The sequence below is a fragment of the Nicotiana attenuata genome, chromosome 7, assembly GCF_001879085.1.
Source record: "Nicotiana attenuata strain UT chromosome 7, NIATTr2, whole genome shotgun sequence".
NCBI classification, from domain to species: Eukaryota; Viridiplantae; Streptophyta; class Magnoliopsida; order Solanales; family Solanaceae; genus Nicotiana; species Nicotiana attenuata.
This window is the reverse complement of record NC_031995.1, coordinates 90,647,959-90,669,070: the sequence shown is the minus strand read 5'-3', so window position 1 is coordinate 90,669,070 and position 21,112 is coordinate 90,647,959. Positions and strand designations below refer to the sequence as shown.

The window sequence follows — 21,112 nt, the reverse complement described above, 5'->3', positions numbered from 1 at the left end:
GTTGCTGAAAAAGTTTGGTGAAACTTTGACAGGAGGAGCGCTCACATGGTACTCTCAACTACCAGCCAGATCGATATCGACGTTCGAAGAGATGGCGGACAAGTTCGCCACCGCCCACGCAGGAGCAAAGAAAGCCGAAGCTAGGGATATCTTCGCCATCAGGCAAACAACGGGTGAAGGACTCAGGGACTTCCTGGCCCGATTCAACAGGGTAAGAATGGGACTGCCAAATGTATCAGAAGGAATGGCGGTCGCAGCTTTCCAAAATGGGCTGAACAGAGACGGATCCAAAGCAACCAAGAAGCTGCTCAATCGACTCATGAAGTATCCCCCACCACGTGGGAAGAGATTCACAATGCCTATTGCGCCAAAGTGAGAGCGGATGAAGACGACCTTAACGGTCTAACCCAACGACTAACATCCGTACAATCAGAGGTAAGGAGAGATCGACGCAACGACGGGCGACGGGAACCACTCCCGCGCTTCAACAGAGAAAGGCATCAGCCTTACGTCAGAACTCCCAATCCGCCTCCTCCAAGACACCCAGATGTCGTGCAGCGACATGCCGCCCCGTTTCGGAATGAAAGAGGTATGCCCCCATTATTATCCGCTCATAACTTTTATGTCTCCTCTTCAGAAATAGTGTACGCACTGGAAAAGCTGGGCACGAAGGTGCAGTGGCCACAAAAAATGAAATCAGATCCTAGTGCAAGGAGGTCGAACGTCCTATGCGAATTCCATCAGGAAAGAGGACACAAGACCGAAGATTGCATAGGTCTACGGCAGGAGGTGGTCAGAATGCTAAACCAGGGATACCTGAAGGAGCTACTCAGCGATAAAGGAAGGGCTAATTTCGCTAGAGGACGCGACCAATCCCAAGGACCCCCAAAACCACCTTCTCCAGCGCGCACCATACAGATGATCGTCAGTGGCGGCGACGACTCGGCAATCAACCATGTAAAGTTCACCACCACACACAAGTTGAAGCGCACGATCGCTCACGAACGATATGATGACTTCGAAGATAGTATCACCTTCGATAAGTCTGATGCCGACGGTTTGTCTTTCCCGTCATTATGATGCTTTTAGTTATAACTTTACGCATTGCTGATACTGATGTGAANGATAAACGTCATTGTACCAAGAGCTGGAGTCGAGCCGGTTGACGTCTTCAGAAGCAGGCCCCTCCCCATCAGGAGAGTCGGGGTAATAACCACAAGCCTCACGAGAAGCGCGAGCCTCGTCTCGCCGTGCCTAAACTTCATCCTCCGTCGCCCGGCCCGCGGCATGAAGCTCTCTATACACGTCGAGCTTAGCCTCCGCAAAAACCCACATTTCATGCGCATTACGACGCATACTCCGACCAGGCGAGGGACGAGATGAGGAAGGTTGAGAAAGTCCATTATTCTCCGCCATCCTGGCATCGAGCTCGGCAGTTAGATCCGCCACCCTCCGCTGCAGGTCGACATTCTCCGCCGCCACCCTACGGCTCAGCTCAAGCTGGTCATCTTTCGACCTGAGAAGCTCCTCCAACTCGCTGTTACGAGTCACGACCTTCATCAGCTCGCTATCCACCTCCTCCAGCTCAGCTCCCCTGCGTTCCAACTGGGACTGCCCCCATTCAACCACCGCTCGGTGCTTGGAGCGATACTTTCGATACTTTTTTAGCATCTTTTTGTAGAGGGCCGTCCGCTTTTGCTCACGGCGTCCCCTCTCCACCTCCAAAACAAGGGTCTAAAAAGAAAAGCAGAAATAAGCACGCCTCAAATCAGTCTTACAACACGCAAAAGGGAGAAAGGAAATAAGGATTACCTGCAAAGCCATGCCGAAAACCCTTTGTGATAGCTCTGCATCCTCCACAGTGCTGAGCGTCTTGCTCTCGGAGGCGGCACACAGCAGGGTAAGGGCCGAAGCAGCCTGTTCGCTATTTAACAGCAAGTTGTAGGCCGCCGAAATTGTAATACGGCGATCGGACCCATCCGTCGTCATCTCCACGTGGGTAAGGCCACCCACAAACTCGTCGACATCCTCCTGAGCGATGTCGGAGTCCGATTTCTCCATTTCCTCGCTAGGACCTTCGATGTTGGTCGACGACCCTCCCTCAGCGGCACACGCGGAACTAGCACCGGGAGCGGCACTCCTCTGTTGAGCCGACTCCCAGATCGAATGGTGTCGGCCATGAATGGTCTGTGCGTCGGCCGAGGCACCTCACTTCCTTCGGCTTCGGTGGCCACCCCCTTACCCTTCTCGAGCCTCCTCCTTTTTCTTTCTAACGACTCCTCGCCATTGGAGGGTCCATCCACGGGTTGCAGAGTTGGCACCAGCGATGCCGACTCCCATATAACCATGGTCATAGATGTAGCCCCCTGTAAAGGAGCTGGAGGGGGATCCTCTCGGACAGACTCAACCAGTATACCGTGAGCGACTGAGGCAACGTCAAATTGATGGGGAGCGGGGATTGGCGCCCTCTTCCTAGAAGCGCCTCGACCTGTCACCATAAAAATAAATGAGCAGGGTTGCAGAATTTACAGAGCAAAAATCGGAAATCTACCTGAAGAGACTTTGGGGCCGTAACGCTGCATGAAGGCACGCCAAGTGCGGGTCTCTTCCGCGTAGGGAAGCAAGCCTATAACCCATCTCCTAAGGTTGGCAACAGGCTGGGGCGGATGAGCCACAGTTGCAATACAAAGGTTAGAATTGTGACAGTCACGGGTAACACGGAATTTGACAAATTGCAAACACTTACGTTTCGAGTTCCACCTCTCCGGGAATCCGGCAGGATTAGAGACCATGTGCTCGGTCCTAATGAAAAAATATATGCGCCAAAACCCACGACTTGCTCGGTCATCAGTTTTGACCACCAATCCTTTCGTACCACGGCCTCGCAAATGCACCATGGTCCCTCTTAGATAGCAGGCACTGAACAGTTGAAGGAGGTGATGGACCGTGACTTCACATCCGGCCAACTCCGCGTACTTGGTCAGCAACCGAAGCACCTTTAGAGTATACGGCGTAAGTTGAGCCGGGCACACGTTATAAAACCGGCAGAACTCCTCCGCCAAAGGGAAAAGAGGGAGGCTGTAACCAATCGAAAAAGGGTATTCGTAAAAGGTACAATACCCTGGCCTATGGACATCCACGTGATCCCTCCCCGCCGGAACCATCTCTACATGGGCAGGTATGCCGTATTTCACGCGGAGGTCATCCAAGTGATTCTGCAACGACTCGGAAAACTCTGGAGCCGGAATGGGAGAGTCCTTACTGAAATCACTCCGAGATAAGATATGCTTTGGCAATAATGCTTCCACAGTAAGAGGGCTGATGTCCTCTTCCTCCTCCGCCACTCCACCATCGGAAGGTGGCGGTACGTTCAATGGGGCAGTCGCTGGGACCCTCTCGCTGCTTTGGCAAGGTTTAGGCATGATCACGGTGAAGAAGAAGTTGTGCACAACCCAACAAAGAAAAAGGAGACTTTCGATCAAAGGAAAACGCACCAGAATGTGAAAATAGGCACTGAAGGGCTGGAATGCTCTTGCAAATGACCAAAGTTTGAATCAAGTTAAACCCTTCTCCTATTTATAGGGTTGGGTGGCGCCAGAATCGAAGAGGTAGACGTCGAATCGGCACGAGAAACCAGGCGCCAAAAGCTTCTGATTTCCAGCCTCGAGAATACGCGCAATGATGATGCATATGAACGCTGACGTCACTCGGGGAAAGGCGTTTCGCTTCGACGCTCTGACAGTCACGATTACTGCCTCCTGCCTGTCACGTCACAAGTCATTGAAAAAGTCAAACTCTCCCAGAACGGAGGTACCGATTTCGCCCATCGAGGACGCATTCGCTGCGACCCCGACGAGCGGAGGGACTAACTGTATGGGGTCGAATTTGACCGACCACGTCCTTAAGCCAGCACGACCGACCGAATATATGGGAGTCCAGCTAGAAGGGCGACCTAGGAATAACAAGAGGGGCGACTTCATGATCACGCCGTCCCCTCTATAGTATGTACTTTATTTTCTGTCTTTTAATATTCAAGTAAGGATCCTCTATTATATAAAGAGGGGTCCAAGCCTTGTAAAGGGGGGTTCATTATTGGAAATACATTATCTCTCTCTCTCTCTCTTCTCTCTCTAGCATTACCTCTCTCTTACCTATCGAAGATTATCACCTTCTCTTATTTCTCTGATTTGTACTGTTGATGTCTGATCCTGTACTCAAGATCATCCTAGGGTTTATTATCTTCAACTACGATTTACCCCTTCATCTATATTGATTGATTTTGCTTAAAAAGTATTAAACTACTTTGATTCAAACAGATATTCTCTATAACGGTTGCTCACTAAATGTTAATCGATGTCAAACCTTTGAATCTTTACCATCGATTATGCTTCATTCAGGATCCATCTTGTACCGGTAACATACTCCGTACCCGGTGCCAATTATTTGCTGACTCATCTTGTTACGCCCCGCAATATTACGTTAATACTTCGCCCCGCAGTATTATATTACGATGATGTTACACCTTGCAGTACTACATTACGATGATGTTACACTTTACAGTATTAAATTACGACGATGCCGCACCCTGTAGTATTATACGTTGAATTTATCGTAAGGTAATTGACATCAGTCTAAGGAAAAGATTATTTGGAGATTATAAGGACTGTGTTATTTCAAACAAGTGATGAGTAAATTCGTGAAGGTGAGAGGGGAAGCAAGTCAAAGAAAGTGAATTTTCATCCAAGTTTGGCATGTTGGGATAAAATACGTGCCGAGCATTAATACCCGATGTTTATGGACTAGTACCATATAAGGTAGCATATGACCATGATAGTATGATATATATAAGGGAATTAAAAATAAGTAAAATTTTAATTAATTTGAGATAATTCTTAATTATGCGAGTAATTAGTTAATTATCGGGTAACGGAATATTAGTTAGTTAATTAATAAATTAGTGAATAAACATTTAAAATCCCCACCCCACCCCTACGTGGCAATAGGCCACTATTAAAGACATATGACTAAGAAGTCATATGAGCTTAGGTGTCTAGCTAAAATGAATAAGTCATCAACGTGTAAGACATTGGAAAATTTATAAAAACATTTTGGTCTCTTTTACACATATTTGGTTCATTTGGACAGAGAATAACAAAGATATATATGTGTTCCTTCCTAATTCAAAGTATTCAAGAAGAAACGCTAAACTCCATCCGAAAAGCTTCCAGCGAGAATTCTTGCAAACCAAAAGAATTCAACGAGAATTATTAGCAACGTAAAATTTTGCGGTTCTAAAGGAGCACGGTGCAATCTTTTCCAAGAATATTATACGGTTTTTTCCCTACTTCAGGTATGTTAAGGCTATATTTTCTTCCTTTTGCCATGATCCATACGATGCAAATGAAACGAGCAAAATACGTAACTTTCATAAATGACTCTATTCATAGAAATACTAGGGATGTCTATATTCTTGATTCCCCGTGTGAATTATTATTATATCTTCTGCTCATGGGTCTCAGAAAAATACGTATTTGATAAAGTTTATCCGAAAGGCATATTGAGTTTTATGACATTCCGAGAAAATCTTATTAACGTATTTCTTAAGCATTTCATGCATTTATACATGTACATTGACCCATGACTCAGACGGCGTTATATACGCGTATATATGTATGTATATGTATAAGGATATGGGAAAAGGTTATGGCGTTATATACGCACCACCACCTGATCAGCTGGTATACGTTGATGATTTGCACACAGTGACCGAGATGATATGATGGGAGCCCTCATAGGCTTGATGATGTTATGAACATATGTACCTATGCACGACATGACATTCATACGCATATGCATGACACTATAAGTATTTCATGATTTACAAAGTTATCCGGACTTACAGGTTGAGTCATTTACTCTATATTTCTTTCATGTCGTACTTATTTATGTGCTTTACATATACATTATTCGTACTGACGTCCCTTTTGTCCGGGGACGCTGCGTTTCATGCCCGCAGGTCCCGATAGACAAGTCGAGAGCCCTCCAAGCAGGCTACTAGCTCAACGGAAGATGTTGGTGCACTCCATTTGCTTCTGAGTTATTTATTTGGTCAGTATAATTAGAACATGTATTGATTGGTATGGCGGGGACCAATCCCGACCTTTATGATACTTATGCACTCTTAGAGGCTTGTAGACAAATCTATATACGAATACTTGTATGGCCTTGTCAGCCTATGTTTAGAATTTATAAATGATCAAGTTGGCCTATTAGGCCCGTATGTCACGTGTCTATGATGATGTAATAAGAAAGATACATTACGTTGGTACTCGATTGGGTAAGGTACCGGGTACCCGTCGCGGCCCATCGGTTTGGGTCGCGACACATCTTTTTCCTATTTTCGGTTCCACGTGTCACCTCGCCATTTGACCACCCGTTATCAACCAATTTCACCCCATACAGATAGTCCCCCTGCTTTTCGGTGACGCAACTTAGTGTTATCGGGAAGTAGATGAGCTGCGGGAAAGTTCCTGAATGGTCTCTGACACTTGAAGAGACACACGTCTTCTCGCATTTATATCCCGAACACGTGTTGTGCTGTGATTCATCAAGTATTTTCGCTGGTTTTTGAGATAATCATGACCACGATTTTTCTCGTTTATAACTTCTCTGCTACTCGTCATGTTTGTTTCTTCACTTTCACTACTTTCACAACACTTTCTCCTTCTTTGAATCTCCTTAGAGCTTTTCTGCAAAACTCAACTCTTTCAGTAAAAACCTCTTCACAGATTTCTTATCATCATGTCTTCTCGTCCCGTCATTGGGAATTCTGATTTTGTCTTTGGAGGAGGTCCAAGGAAAAACAAGAACAAAGTGGTTGATATCGAATCTGAACCTCTGACCGCAAACACCATCATACCACTCCATCTTAGCACAAAATACGATCTCCAAGATCAAAGCGCACCTACAAATTCCTAAAGTAGCAGGTTTTGGCCAGTTCGTAGGTACTCCTCATCCATCCTTCCTCCTAGAATCCTTGTTGTAAAAGAGGACTGCAACTGTAGTAATGTTGAAATTTTTGCCCTAGATGGGATCGAACGAGTAACCTACTCCAAAGCTGGGTTTATGTATGTCTATAAATATCCTTTTACTTTGGGTCCCTTCAACTTGGGGTCTAGTGAAGGACTCGACCCAATAATTCTGGAATTTATCTACCGGTACCAGGTCTGCTTGGCACAAGTAGTCCCATCCATATCGAGCACAGTGGCTTGCCTTTGTCAGTTATGCGTCGAGTTCGGGAACCCTAACTCTCGCACATATGATGAATCTTTACTCCCCCAAGATTTTTCGTGGGGGAGTGTTAAACTTCAGCAAGCGTGGTCACCACGCTCTTCTCACCAGCGTAGATGATAACAAAGATCATGGATGGATAGAGCAGTTCGTTGCTATTGCTACCAGGGACATCATCCCGACCATAGCTCCAGCTTTCCCCCAATCATAGAATCTTTTCCGTAAGTCTTTGGGTGTTCGTTTCCTTTTTTCGTAGAAAGATAATTTCTTGGCTGAGTTTTTTTACTCCCTTCATTTCAACTACTTACTGGGAACCTCCACGGGTTCACGGTATGGACCGATGGGTTTAGAAAATTCTGGATATTACAACTCTAGAATCTCGATGGTGGAAAGAAATGGCTCCCATATACGGGTGGAGAGCCAAGAACCATGGTGAGCAAAATCCATCTTTCTTTCAATCTCATCTACGTAAAATAGTTTAAGAACAATTTACTAACCGTCTTTCTACTTGTATAGGACTTCCGAGGGGTTCCGTTGTATGCCCCGATGTCGACGTTCTCGATGACCCCGAGGAGTCCAAGCAGGGTACTGCAGAATGCCCGTAACCGAAAAAAGGCTCGTGGATCTGCTCAAACCTCCGGAGAGGGTGCCTCATCTCGGAGTCCCAACAGAGCCGACCATAGTTGTCCTCGATGATGAAGAGGCTTCCCTTCAAAGAAGAAAAAGATCTTCATTAGCTCAACCGGATGCTCAGCCGGGGGAGCTCCAAAAACCACCAGCAAAAGAAGTTCAGGCGCTCTAGGGAAATGGATTTGGTTGAGAATGTCGATTCTCGCTTTCCAAACCCCCCTTGCCGTCTCCGGTCAGAGGAGCTCGGCCCCTGACCTCTCCGTCCACAACATCCACCAATACCAACTGCCCCTTCTTCACCAATATCGGCTACTTCTCTTCCACTGGCTTCGACCGAACAAGTAGGGAATGCTTCTTCTCCGGGGTCTCCGGACCACAAGAACTTGGGAAACACATACTCGACTCCTTCTCAAGATCCTCGTGGAAGGCGAAGTGCTACTCTTTCGGTTTCGAAAGAGTGCCATATTTTCTCCAAGCCGGCAGAACTTGCTAATTACCTGAAGGCACTGGCTTCGGCGAAGGACTGGAAAAAGATGGACTCCCTTTCTGGGAAATGCCTAATAAACAACAGCATGCACTACTCGCGTAGGTAACAATCTCACATTTTTCTATCTTCTTTCCATTTACGCTTCAAAGTAATAATCTTGATCCTATCCCTTTCTCAAGCCAATCTTCTTGCTATGAGGGCCTACAAAGGTTGATTATGGACAAGCAAGAGCTTGCTTCAGAACGAGAACAATTGTTGGCTCAGAGGAATCAACTCGTTGAGTGCCTCCTGGTGCTGGAGGCCAAAGTTGCTCAAATGGATGAGCTCGAGCCGACTGCAGCAGTCGGAGCAAGACAGGATGTCTCATAGCCAAGAAGCCACCCAACTTCATGAGCACTTAAAGGAAGCAAAGTCCAAGTGGGCTGAGCTCCAAGATGTTGTGACTACTGCTGTCGAACGTGAATCAACTTTCATGAAACAAGTTAGAAACTTGGAGGCTGGTTTGCATGCCAAAACTGAGGAGGCCACTACTTCCGAGGAGCGGAGGTCCAAAATGGAAGAGAGTCATGGAGCAAAATTAATTTCACTCAACCATCAATGTTGAGCGTGATTCCATACTCAGCGCAATGAAGACGGATAATGAAGAGCTCTAGGCCAAAATTGACAAACTCTGAGCAAAACTCCGGAACCAAGAAGACTCCCTTGTCTCCGAGAAAACCTATACCATGTAATATATGAAGAGGAAGAATTTGGAGGAGGCCAAATAAGGCATTGCCAATATTGATGAGTGCATTGCCCAGGACCAGGGATTGGAGTTAACTGCTCGTGAAAATCTTCCTACTCGGCCCGCTGCAACTGACTCCTCGAATACTAGTTCTGAGTATTCAGGATCCGAAGGGGATACCGAAGAGGATGAAGGCCCCGAACCGGCAGAGGAACAACCTTCTTCTAACAGGGAGAATGAAGACCCTTCTCTCCCTTCGGATTCTGGCAACAAAGAATAATTTTTTTCCTTTTATCTTTTGTAATTATGCCAAAACTTTTTACTAAGTTTGGAACTTTAATAAATAAAAGAACTTTTTGCTCAAGTGTTGTGAAAAAAATATCCTCTTTACGTTTGATTGATAAAGTTTTGGGAATACTTTTGCATCCAATAGCTTTTGATTTCGGGCATAAGCACTTCCGGAATCTACCCTTTATTATAAGGGTTTCATAAGAGAGGGCCCTTATGTTTACCGTTCTCTTGAAGAGGACATCTCCCGTTCATTACGACATAAACATTTGAAGTTTTTTGTTAACTCTCAAATGATAAAATAAATTAACTTATCATTTGGACAAGAAATAAGATAAGAATAAAAGGTCTTTGGTTTATTCCCCTCTTTCTTTAAAAGTACATTTACATAAGTATTTATTTGCTTAAGTAAATAAATCTGCGAATACATGTGGCTAACTTGTACAGCTTATTTCTACGGGGCTGATCATGCAGTCTCCGGTCCCGATAAGACATTGGTCCTGTTTCTAACAGTCCCTGGTCTGTGTGGCACTCTTGGTGTCGTAACATATATTACTTTCCCCTAGTGTTTGTATGCTAAATATGAGAATTCGAACACTAGAAATCTTGCATTCACCAAAGGCCTTTTCCTTCATTTTATACTTTATACCGCTGCTTCATTGGTGGAGGAAACTTGTGAACGGTTAAACAATCTCTTTGAGTTTTGGGAGGCGAGATTCGCCATTGAACCAAAGATTATTTAACCATCCAAAAGTTGTTTACCGTACGAGCTCATGGTCGTCGATCCCATTAGTGGAAGAACTTTAGTGCTCCGATATTAAAGGCCTTGCCTTTGTTGATGATCCTTTATTCGTAGTATGTTTTATGTTGCTACCTCATTAAAAACCTTGCCAGCAAAACCCGATTGGGACAAAAACTGATCGAAGGGAAAAAGAGTGTAGCACATACTTTCAGTTCCAGTAAGGATCTTCAATAATAGTACCTTTTAAGGTGGGTCACATTCCAATTGCTCGGCAATTTGACTCCGTCTTGATTTTCTACTTTGTATGAGCCTTTATCGGTTATAGCTGAAACCCGATAAGGTCCTTCCCATGTTGGTCCCAGCTTTCTGGTGTTAACCTCTCGAGCGCTTTGAGTAACTTTCCTTATAATCAGATCTCTAACTTTGAAATGTCGGAGGTTTGCCCTTCCATTCTTTGCTTTTGAGCTACCATCCTCACATATGCCAGACCCTAGTGTTTTTCAAGCAAGTCTAGATTTACCAGCAATGCTTCATTCTTTGCTTCTTCGTTCGCTCGGGAAAACCTCAAGGTCGGATCCCCCACTTTATAGCTTCCGAGCCGTATACGAGTGAAAAGGGTATTTCACCCGTGCTCGACTTCGCCGTGGTCCGATATGACCATAAAATACTCGGTAGCTCATCTGGTCACTTGCCCTTAGCATCTTCTTACTTCTTTTTAAGGTTTTGAATAATTACCTTCTTGGTTGACTCTGCCTGTCTGTTAGCACTCGGGTGGTACAGTGAAGAAGTAATTCATTTATCTTTAACCCTTCCACGAACTTTGTGACGTTTGAACCGACAAACTACGGTCTGTTGTCACAAAAAATCTCCTTTGGTGTTCCAAATCGGCAGATTATGTGGTCCCATATGAAGTCAACTACCTCGCGTTCTTCGAACTTTTGGTAAGGACCAACTTCAATCCATTTATTGAAATAATCAGTTAAAACTAAAAGGAACCTTACCTTCCCGGGGCCCGGTGGTAAAGCACAAACTATGTCCATCCCCATTTCATGAATGGCCGCGGGAAAACCATTGAATGCAAAAGTTCTGCTGATTGATGCACTAACTGTGTGTCACATTGACATTTGTCGCACTTTTGAATGAATGTTTTTGCGTCTTGTTCCATCTGGGTCAATAGTAGCTAGCCCTGACTAACTTGAGAACTAACGAGTCTACACTAGAGTGGTTTCCGCAGACTCTTTCGTGGACTTCTCTCATCACGTAGTCCGCCTTCGAGGCCCCTAAGCATCGAGCCAATGGTCCTTGGAACGATCTCCTATATAACTGTCCATCAACAAGGCAGTAACGAGCCGCTTTGGTTCGCAGTACCCGGGACGCTTTTGGGTCTTCGGGTAATTTACCATGTCTGAGATATTCAATGAACTCATTCCTCCAGTCCCAAACTAAGTTGGTTGAATTTATTTTGCAGGAACCGTCCACATCTAACACTGAATCCAACAATTAGACGATCGTACCAGAATTAGATCCTTTCATCTCCGTGGATGACCCTAAATTAGCCAAAGCGTCCGCTTCCATATTTTCCTCCCTCGGCATGTGAACGATTGACCATTTTCTGAATCGTGCAAGTAATGCTTGAACCTTGTTCAAGTATTATTGCATGCGCTCCTCCTTTGTGTCAAAAATCCCATACACTTGGTTTACCACCAGCTGGAAGTCGCATTTTATCTCGATGACCTACCTAGTCCCCGAGCTAGTTCAAGTCCTACAACCAAAGCCTCATACTCGACTTTATTTATTAGTTAACAGTACAATTCTAATGGCCTATCTTGGGAAGTCGCCCGAAGGGGTGATTAGTACTACTCCGAGGCCGGACCCCTTTACGTTGGAGGCTCCATCCGTAAACAAGTTTCAAACTCCCGATGTCGTTTCCGATACCAGCACTACTTCCTTAGCAGCCAAAGGCATTAATCTCGGACTAAAATTGACCAAAACTTATGACTTAATTGTAGTCCTCGGTTTATATTCAATGTCGAACTCGCTAACTTCGACTGCCCATTTAGCCAAACAGCCTGACAACTAAGGTTTATGAAGGACATTCCTTAAAGAAAAGGTTGTCATAACGACTATTGGGTGACACTGAAAATAAGGCCTAAGCTTTCGAGAGGCAACTAAGAGAGCTACGACTAGCTTTTCAAGATGCGGATAAAGAGTCTCCGCTCCTGCTAATATTTTACTAACATAAAAAATAGGAAATTGCGTACTTTCTTCTTTTCGGACCAAAAGGGCACTTACCGCTACTTCCGATACCGCCAAATAAATTAGCAGTTATTCACCTTCCCTCGATTTTGCAATAATAGAGAATTGGATAGGTACCTTTTTAGGTCCTTCAGTGCCTGCTGGCATTCCGGAGTCCACACGAAGTCGTCCTTCTTTTTCAAAGGTGAGAAGAAGTGGTGGCATTTTTTCGAGGACCTTGAGATGAATCTGTTGAGAGGCGCCAACCTACTGGTCAGCCTCTTTACTTCCTTCATGCTTGTTAACTGGTTCGGGATGTCCTCGATGTCTTTGATTTTGTCAGGGTTTACCTCGATCCCTCTTTGCGAGACCAGAAAATTTGAAAATTTATTGGAGCCAACCCCGAAGGCACACTTCTCCGAGTTGAGCTTCATGTTGTACTTCCTCAGAATGTCGAACGTCTCTTTGAGATGTCTCATATGATCTCCTGCATTTAAAGACTTAACCAACATGTCATCAATATATACCTCTATTATTTTACCTGTTTGTTTTTCAAACATCTTATTAACGAGCCTCTGATACGTGACTCCGATGTTTTTGAGCCCAAAAGGCATCACATTGTAGCAACATGTGCCAAAGTTTGTGATGAAAAAAGTTTTTTCTTGATCTTTTGAGTTCATCCTAATCTGATTATACCCGGAATAAGTATCGAGGAAACTCATTAACTCGTGCCCAGCTACAGCATCAATCATTTGATCAATGTTCGGCAACGAGAATGAGTCTTTGGGGCATGCCTTATTCAAATCCTTATAGTCCATACATATTCTAAATTTATTATTCTTTTTAGGTATTATTCCCACTCAACTTTTCTTGTTCCAAGACCCTCCATTGTATGATATTGGCTAAACTCCCTGCATCGACCAAAACACACTTAATTTTGAAATCTAAGACATTAAGTGAAATTACCAGCGTGTCATTGTGCGGTAGGAGAAGTCCATCAACATCTTCTTCCGTGAAGGTGATGTCTTCTTCTGAGACTTCCCGAATCCTCATGCCATGAATCACTGATATTTTCATCTTTTTGCTGCCGAAAATGTCGCCCCATTGACCTCGCTCCCTCCGAATAACATGTTGATTATCATCCGAGGTGACCCCACTTCTACTTTTGATGGTTCCGCGTTATCCCGGCTTCTACCATAATTATTTTTAGTGTGGTCACTTAAGAACTCTATAAGATGGACATCAACAACGATGCCACCTCCTCGTGATGATGTCAGCAATCCCTAGTTCTATGCCCGTGAGTCCCATGGAATTCACACCACAAATTAGGATCCCTTTGGCTAGGGTCTGATTGGATTGGTTTTGGAAACCGTGATTCTTTGATATTCCTCATCACCGACACTAATTCTACTAGGCTGATGTTAAAGTTGTAATAAGATAACCTGGGATATGCAGGATCTCGAGATCCTGGCACCTCATTTTCTTGCAAAGACCTGTTATTCGAGCCACTATCCGTCCTTCTATCGGAAGCAAACCTATCTGATGACTGAAATCCTTTACTGTTATGCCCATCGGTCCTCTCGTACGAAAAAAAATGACCCTAGAGGACATCCGATCTGTTCAAAGTCATTTCTGAACTTATCTTGATTTTTATCGCGACCCCGTACCTTGGAAAACACCAAAGAACCAAGTTGATCATCCTCTATCTTTATCTTCGACTCATAGCGATTATGGACATCTGCCCATGTGGTTGCCTGGAACTCGAGCAAGCTCTCCTTCAATTTTCGAGAGGCATCAGAACTTAGTAGATTTAGACCCTTCATAAATGCCTCCGCTGCCCACGGAACCGCTGGTAGCAGTATTCTTTCCTTTTGGAACCAGATTACGAATTCCCGCAACAACTCAGATTCTCCTTGCGAAATCTTGAATATATCTGCCTTTCTTGCTCCAGCGTGGGCTTTGATGAGCGAATCTGCAAGCATTTCAAAATGATTGATTGAATGCTCTGGTAAGAGGGAATACCACGTCAGGGCTTCCTTCCTGAGGGATTCGCCAAACTTCTTCAACAAAACTGACTCGATCTCGTGCTGAGCCAAGTCGTTTCCTTTCACTGCCGTGGTGTTGGTCGTGATGTGCTCATGTGGATCCGACATCCCATCATATTTTGGTATATCTGGCATTTTGAACCTCTTCGTGATCAACTCTGGTGCCACACTTGGTTTGAACGGCAACTGCATATAATTTTTTGAGTCTGGACCCTTTAACACCGGCGGCGCGCCCGAAATCTAATCCATTCGTGCATGAAACTCCTTTGTGTTCTGGTCTATTTTTTCATTCATCTCTCTCATGAATCTCATGAGTTCTGTTTTGAAATGATCATTCAAGTTGTTATTCCCAGATCCGCTTCCGGTCCCCCGACTTCATCAAAACTGACTTTATCCCTTGTAGTGTTGTTATCGATTCTTTGATCTGTCTGATTTGCGAGAATGCTGGGAAAAATCGGAGCTCTTCCGTGGATATTATTGGCAGCACCGACAAAGCTTGTTTTAATTCTGTCATCACCTGATCTTGCCTTAAGAGGTGATCCATGATTGCTCTTTGCTGTTCTCTCAGGAGTTTGACTGTTTCAACAACGTGTTCATCCTCCGCATCATCAGGAGTTGGGTCCCTCACATGCCGAGGGTACTGACATGCATGAACCGGGGCTGTTTCATCTCTTTCATTGCAGGTCTCGCTGATTGAGTCATCATGCTGGGATGCCTCTTCCCGTTCATTATGTGCTCCAACATTGTAATCGTTATTGCCATCGTTAGCTCCCATATTTGATTTTACTAAGGAAAGAATCAAAACTTGTTAGTAACAAACGAATGGATAAAAGCAATTACGCATCTGTCTATGCCCCATGATGGGCACCAAACTGTTTACTCATAAAATGGTACAGTTAAATTTATAGCGTGATTTACAGACAAGTGAATCAATTTGATCTAAGAATGATAAATAAATAGGAACAAAAACAAGACTAATAACTGAAATTAAAGAAGTGACTAGCCTGCCTCTGAGCTTAATCTTTCCGAGAGCAAAAGTAAAAGCAGTGATAAAGATGTTTAATCGAGCATAAAATAGTAGATATAACCTTTTTGTGCAGAATCTTTCATGTCCTACAACGGTTGTTAATCGTGCTATCTATAGCTATAATTAGGGAGACAAGATCCTAAAATCAAGCTTATCTTAAATGAGAATAAAAACGTCATTGATGGGTGCATAACAGCTGGCTTTGAATGCAGATATTCTCTGTAATAGCTGCTCATTAAATGCTATCTGATGTCAAATCTTTGAATCTTTATCATCGGTTATGCTTCCTTCGGGATCAATCCTGTACCGGTTATACATTTCGTACCCGGTGCCAATTATTTGCTGACTCATCTTTTTCCTATCTTCGGTTCCACGTATCACCTCGTCATTTGCCCACCTGTTATCAACCAAATTCACCCCAATACATGTATAATGTGCATCAAATTGTTTCTGAAGATATAGAAAAATAGTTATGAGATTACAATTTGAACTACTGTAAGCTCAAGTTACTATATAATTAGTCTTATAATCTATATTCCTAACCTAAGACCATTGTAGTGAAAATAAAAAATATTAAAAGGAGAAGTACACTAAATTGGCATGGGATAGTGTAAAGGAGAAGTACTCTAACAGCTTGTTTGGATGGTTGTTCCCTATTGTATCGTATTGTATTGTTATTTTAAAACAATATTTGTTTTGATTGTTTCATTAAAATTGATTGTATTGTATTGTTAAATCCATTGTTCCGGAACAATGAAAAGTCTTTTTTTTTTTTTAAAAAACCGATTTGGTGTGGTGGGATTGTTTTCTATTTTTCTTTCCAATTATGCCTTGACTTATTACTCCATAATTTTATTTTACCTTTTACTTTTTTTTCTTCTATTTTAACTCCAAATCTCCAACCCAGAACCTATTTTATTTTATCCAGAACTTATACCGCCAACGTTAAAGGTGTTTTGCCGCCTTCTGTTTTATTTTTTCTCCTAATTTGCTTTTAACTCAATTTTAATTAGATGTGCTCCTTTGTTTTGCCTTTTTCTATCTCGCTCCTTTGTTTTGCTTTCTTAAGATGTTTTCCCCTCTTCTATTTTGTTTTTTAAAATTATTTTTATGCATAATTTTTGATAAATTTAATATTTAAACAATTGAGGGTATTTTAGTAAACGTATCAGTTACAGTACAGTACGATACAGTCAAACTAAACAACAAAATATTATTTAACAGTAACAAACAATACAATCTATCCAAATATTATATTCATAAAACGATACGATACGATACAATACAATACATTATAAAACAATGGGGAACAATGATCCAAAGAGAGTGTAAATTGGCATGGGAGTGTAGAGGATAAGTACTCTTTATAGTACGAAAGAACAACAAATAGTCGAGCATTGTCTGGGTGGTGTAGTTGGTTATCACGCTAGTCTCACACACTAGAGGTCCCCGGTTCGAACCCGGGCTCAGACAAATATTTTAAAAAAATTTATTTTCCACAACAACACTCCCTTTAACACGTCTCTTTTTTGGTTTCCTCTCCTTCAAGTAGTCGTTTACTTAAGGACGTTTACTCGCTTTGTCATCCTCAAAAACAGAACCATTTTCATTTGCCATTTACACATTCCAAAAATCACACAAATCATCCTCGTTATTACGCTTTCCTATCAATTTTTTTTTGTAAGTATCCAGAGGATATCTAGGGTTTATCGTTGAATCAAAAGGCAATAATGGATTGGGGAACGGTGACCACAGAGGATCTGATCGAGGCTCTACGGGAAGTCGACTGGTCATCTCCACCGCGTCCTCTCTCTGAATTCTTCTCCCGATTCACTTTCCCCAGATCCTCCTCCAAATGGAACAGTCGCCTCAAGTGCAATCTTTACTAGTACGCTTCTATTAATTTTGAATGAGCGAATTAGCGTTTCACATGCACAATTGTTTCTAGCTAAAATTTTCCCAAGTGTTTTTATTTTTTTTAATCTATCGAATTCACTAATTAGCGTTTGATGAGTAGATAATTGTTAAATTTTTCCAAGTTTCGAATTCTTCTGTCAATTGCACGAATTAGTGTATGATAAGTGTATTAGGAGCAATCGATTGAACGAGCGAATTATCTTTTCATAAGTAGATTTGTTCCTTGCTAAAATAGTTCCGAGTTGTTCTAATTTCTTTTAATCAATTGAAGGCGCGGATTATGTTGATTATTGCTAGATAAAATTTTCGGAGCTCCTATAATTTTTAATCAATTGAATGCCCGGATTAGTGTTTGATAAGTGTATTGGTAGCTAGCTTTTTGCGGACGGAAATGAATAGTTTTTCAGCAATCGATTTGAATGAGCTAATTAGCTTTTCATAAATAGATTAATTACATGCTAAATTTTTCCGAGTTGATTTTATCTTTTCAATCAATTGAATGCTCAAATTAGCGGTTGATAAGTTGATTATTGCTAGGTAATTAGTTAGTGTTTTCAGATGAAATGAACACTGTTCAGACTTCAGATACGTAACTTACTTCGAAATTGAGTTTTCATAGAGGTTCTAAGTAAATAATCAATTAAATGCACGGATTAATGTTTGTTTAGTGGATTAGTTGCTGGTAAAACATTTCTTAGTTTCTTACTTTTTAATAAGTTGAATCCACGAATCAGTGTTTGATAAGTTTTGAGATAGCTACCTTCAGACGGAAATGTACGGTCAAACAAAACAAACAAACAACAAGCCCAGTGAAATCCCACAAGTGGGGACGGAAATGTACTGTCAGAGATTTCATGTGTTGCCATCAGAATTTTTTTTGAGAAAGCTTACAGGTTTTTATAAATAATCAGAAAAGTAGTCCTTACCACAAAGACTGTGCTTAAGGGAACAAAGTTACAGGAGTCCCCCAAAAAGCAAAAACCCAAAACCTAGTCCTATAATAGTTATAATGACCCAATGATGTCAACTACTGAACCTACATCTTCTGCTAGGGCCTCTTTACACCAGAAATTAAACAAAAATATACAGTTCATCTTAATTTTCTCTTCAGAGTTGGCTCATCTTGAAAGCACCTCAGATTTCTTTCGTTCCATATTGTCCACCAGTAGCATGCAGGGGATAATTTTCCACCATCTCTTCTGCTTCACCATGTTACCTGGATCATTCCAACATGTTAGCAGCTCAGCAGTTTTCCTAGGCATTGTCCATCTGAGGCCTTTAATACTCATGAAAAGCTGCTACAGAGTACTAGTAATTTGCAATGAAGAAACTGATGAATATTTGTTTCAACCTCTTCCCCTCACAAAAAACATTTACAACACAGCTGCGCCCCTCTCCTCATTAGACTGTCATGTGTTAGGACAACCTCTTTTGCTACCAGCCAGCGGCAATATTCCACTTTAAATGGTGTTCTCACCTTCTAGATGTGCTTCCAGTTTCATGTTACAAAAGTGCTGTTGTTGCTCCGACCTGTTCAATATACCATATGCATATTTCAGGAACAAATACCCCTGCTGTTCCTTTTCCATGTCAGTTTGTCCTCTTGCCCACAATGCCTTTAAAATCATCCAAAAGTTTGTAGAACTCGATCACTCTAGTCACTTGCCAATCATTTAGAAGTCTTCTAAAGTTCAAACTCCAACCTTGTTGACCCCAAGTCTCAGCCACAGAAGCTTGAGGTTGATTCACCAAATATGTCTGAGAAGGAATCTTTAAGAGGTTCATTGCCAATCCAGTCATCATTCCAAAAGGAAGTCTTGACACCATTGCCAACCTTACTACTGGTAAAACTATTGAACTTTGGCCAGAGAGATCTTAGTGATTTCCATACAGAAAGCCCATAAGAATTAGATACTGTCTTAGTGCACTACTGACCCTCAACACGATACTTTCCACTGACTACCCTTCTCCACAGTGCTTGCTCCTCCAAATTGAATCTCCGTAGCCACTTCATCAGTTAACTCTTGTTATGTTGTCTCAGATTTCTTATCCCCAGCCCCCTTTCCTTCTTATCAACTGTCACAGTCTTTCATTTTACCAGGGGGTAACATTATTTATTTCCTTGTTCCCTCGACAAAGAAATTTTCTCCTTAAAGCATCCAGCCTCCTCTTAATTTTCACTGGTAGAGGAAAAAGTGACATCATATAGGTGGGAGGGAATCCAGCACAGTATTCAGTATTCACTAGGGTAATCCTCCCATCCAAAGAGAGGTAGTTGCTGTTCCAGTTGGATAGTTTCTTTTCACATCTCTCCAAAACACCATTCCATATGTCTTGTGTTTGTTTTTTGCTCCCAGTGGCTGGACCAAATATATAGTTGGTAGCTGCCCCACCTCACATTCGAGGATCCAACCAATCTTTGAGTTTGTGGCACTTCATTCACTGTAATAAATTTGTGACTTTCTCCAGTTGACATGAAATCCATATATAGCTTCAAAAATAGTTAAAATCAACTCAACTTCAGCATCACAGAATAGCACTGAATCATTAGCTTAAAGAAGATGTTTGACTTACAAATTGCTCCTTTCATCATTTAGCACCTTAAACCCCCTTATCAAACTCTCATGGTTTGCCTTTTCGTCATACAATTCATTCCTTCCATAGCAATAATAAAGAGGAAAGGTGAGAGTGGGTCCCTGTCTTAATCCTCTTTGTGATGGAAAAAGAACCCTCAGGAGAAGAATTGACTAGAATTGAGAACCTGACATTACTGATGCAGAAACCTATCCACTCCAGCCATTTTCTTCCAAACGCCATGTCCTTGAGGACACTTGGGAGATAATCCAAGTTCACATGATCATAAGATTTTTCAATATCAAGTTTGCATAAAACCCCAAGGATCTTGCTTCTGATTCTAGAGTCAACACTTTCATTTGCTATCACAGCCATCCTTAATCTCCCTACCTTTTTAAAGGCCATCTATTGGGTATCTACCAGTTTGTGCTTCACCTTCTTAAATCCTTCTGTCAACACCTTGGAGATGATCCTGTACTCAGTTCCTATGAGACTTATTGGTTTGAAAGTTGGTATAATTTGGTATAGAACAAAACCTGGAATTTAAAACTTGACTGAATTATAAAGATTTCGTAGTACTTAAGTTTGTAGCTCATCTCTCTCTTAAAAAAAAATTAAAAAAAGGTTGTGAAGTACTTATTGGTGCTGTAGGGTTTCAAACACGTGAAGAAACTATACTAATTCAGGTTCTTTGGATTTTCTCTTTTAAATTGTTGCAGCTATCGGACAAATTACTTCATTATGATTGCGACTATTCTTGGTAAGAAGCAAATAATCGTGTATTACTCACTACTCAGTATAGATATGATGTTTACATCAGGCATTTTCTTTGGACTTACGAATTAACTTCATGTGTGTTTTGTATTGCAGCACTGGGGTTTCTTAGGAGACCACTTGCTATTGTTGCTGCTCTTTTGACAACTCTTAGTATTGCTTTTCTAAATGACAGGTACTGTACTTCTTATTTACTGTTATATACATGAGTAAAAGCTTGACGCATAAGGTTTTTGGTTTTCTATAAGAATTATTGTGTGATGAGATCAAGGTTATAAACCAGGTTTTCCGTGAATTTCGTATATAGGGAACATATAACTCTTAGTTCGGGGTTAGGGGGGGGGGGGGAGGGATATTTGCCCAGGCACCTTTTTTTTTT

At 42.3% G+C, this 21,112-nt stretch overlaps 1 protein-coding gene and 1 non-coding gene across 3 annotated transcripts in view; both read left to right on the top strand.

Moving 5' to 3' along the window:
* TRNAV-CAC lies at window positions 16,868–16,941 on the top strand. The gene has a single exon. It is a non-coding gene; the product is annotated as a tRNA-Val (tRNA).
* Window positions 17,016–21,112, top strand: part of LOC109229459 (PRA1 family protein A1-like) — a 7,644-nt gene continuing 3,547 nt past the window's right edge. For both annotated transcript variants that reach the window (XM_019394903.1, XM_019394902.1), the window contains exons 1-3: window positions 17,016–17,356; window positions 20,679–20,719; window positions 20,830–20,908. In XM_019394903.1, coding sequence (XP_019250448.1) covers window positions 17,199–17,356; window positions 20,679–20,719; window positions 20,830–20,908 — 278 coding nt within the window. In that variant the 5' untranslated portion in view covers window positions 17,016–17,198. The remainder of the gene's footprint in view (window positions 17,357–20,678; window positions 20,720–20,829; window positions 20,909–21,112) is intronic.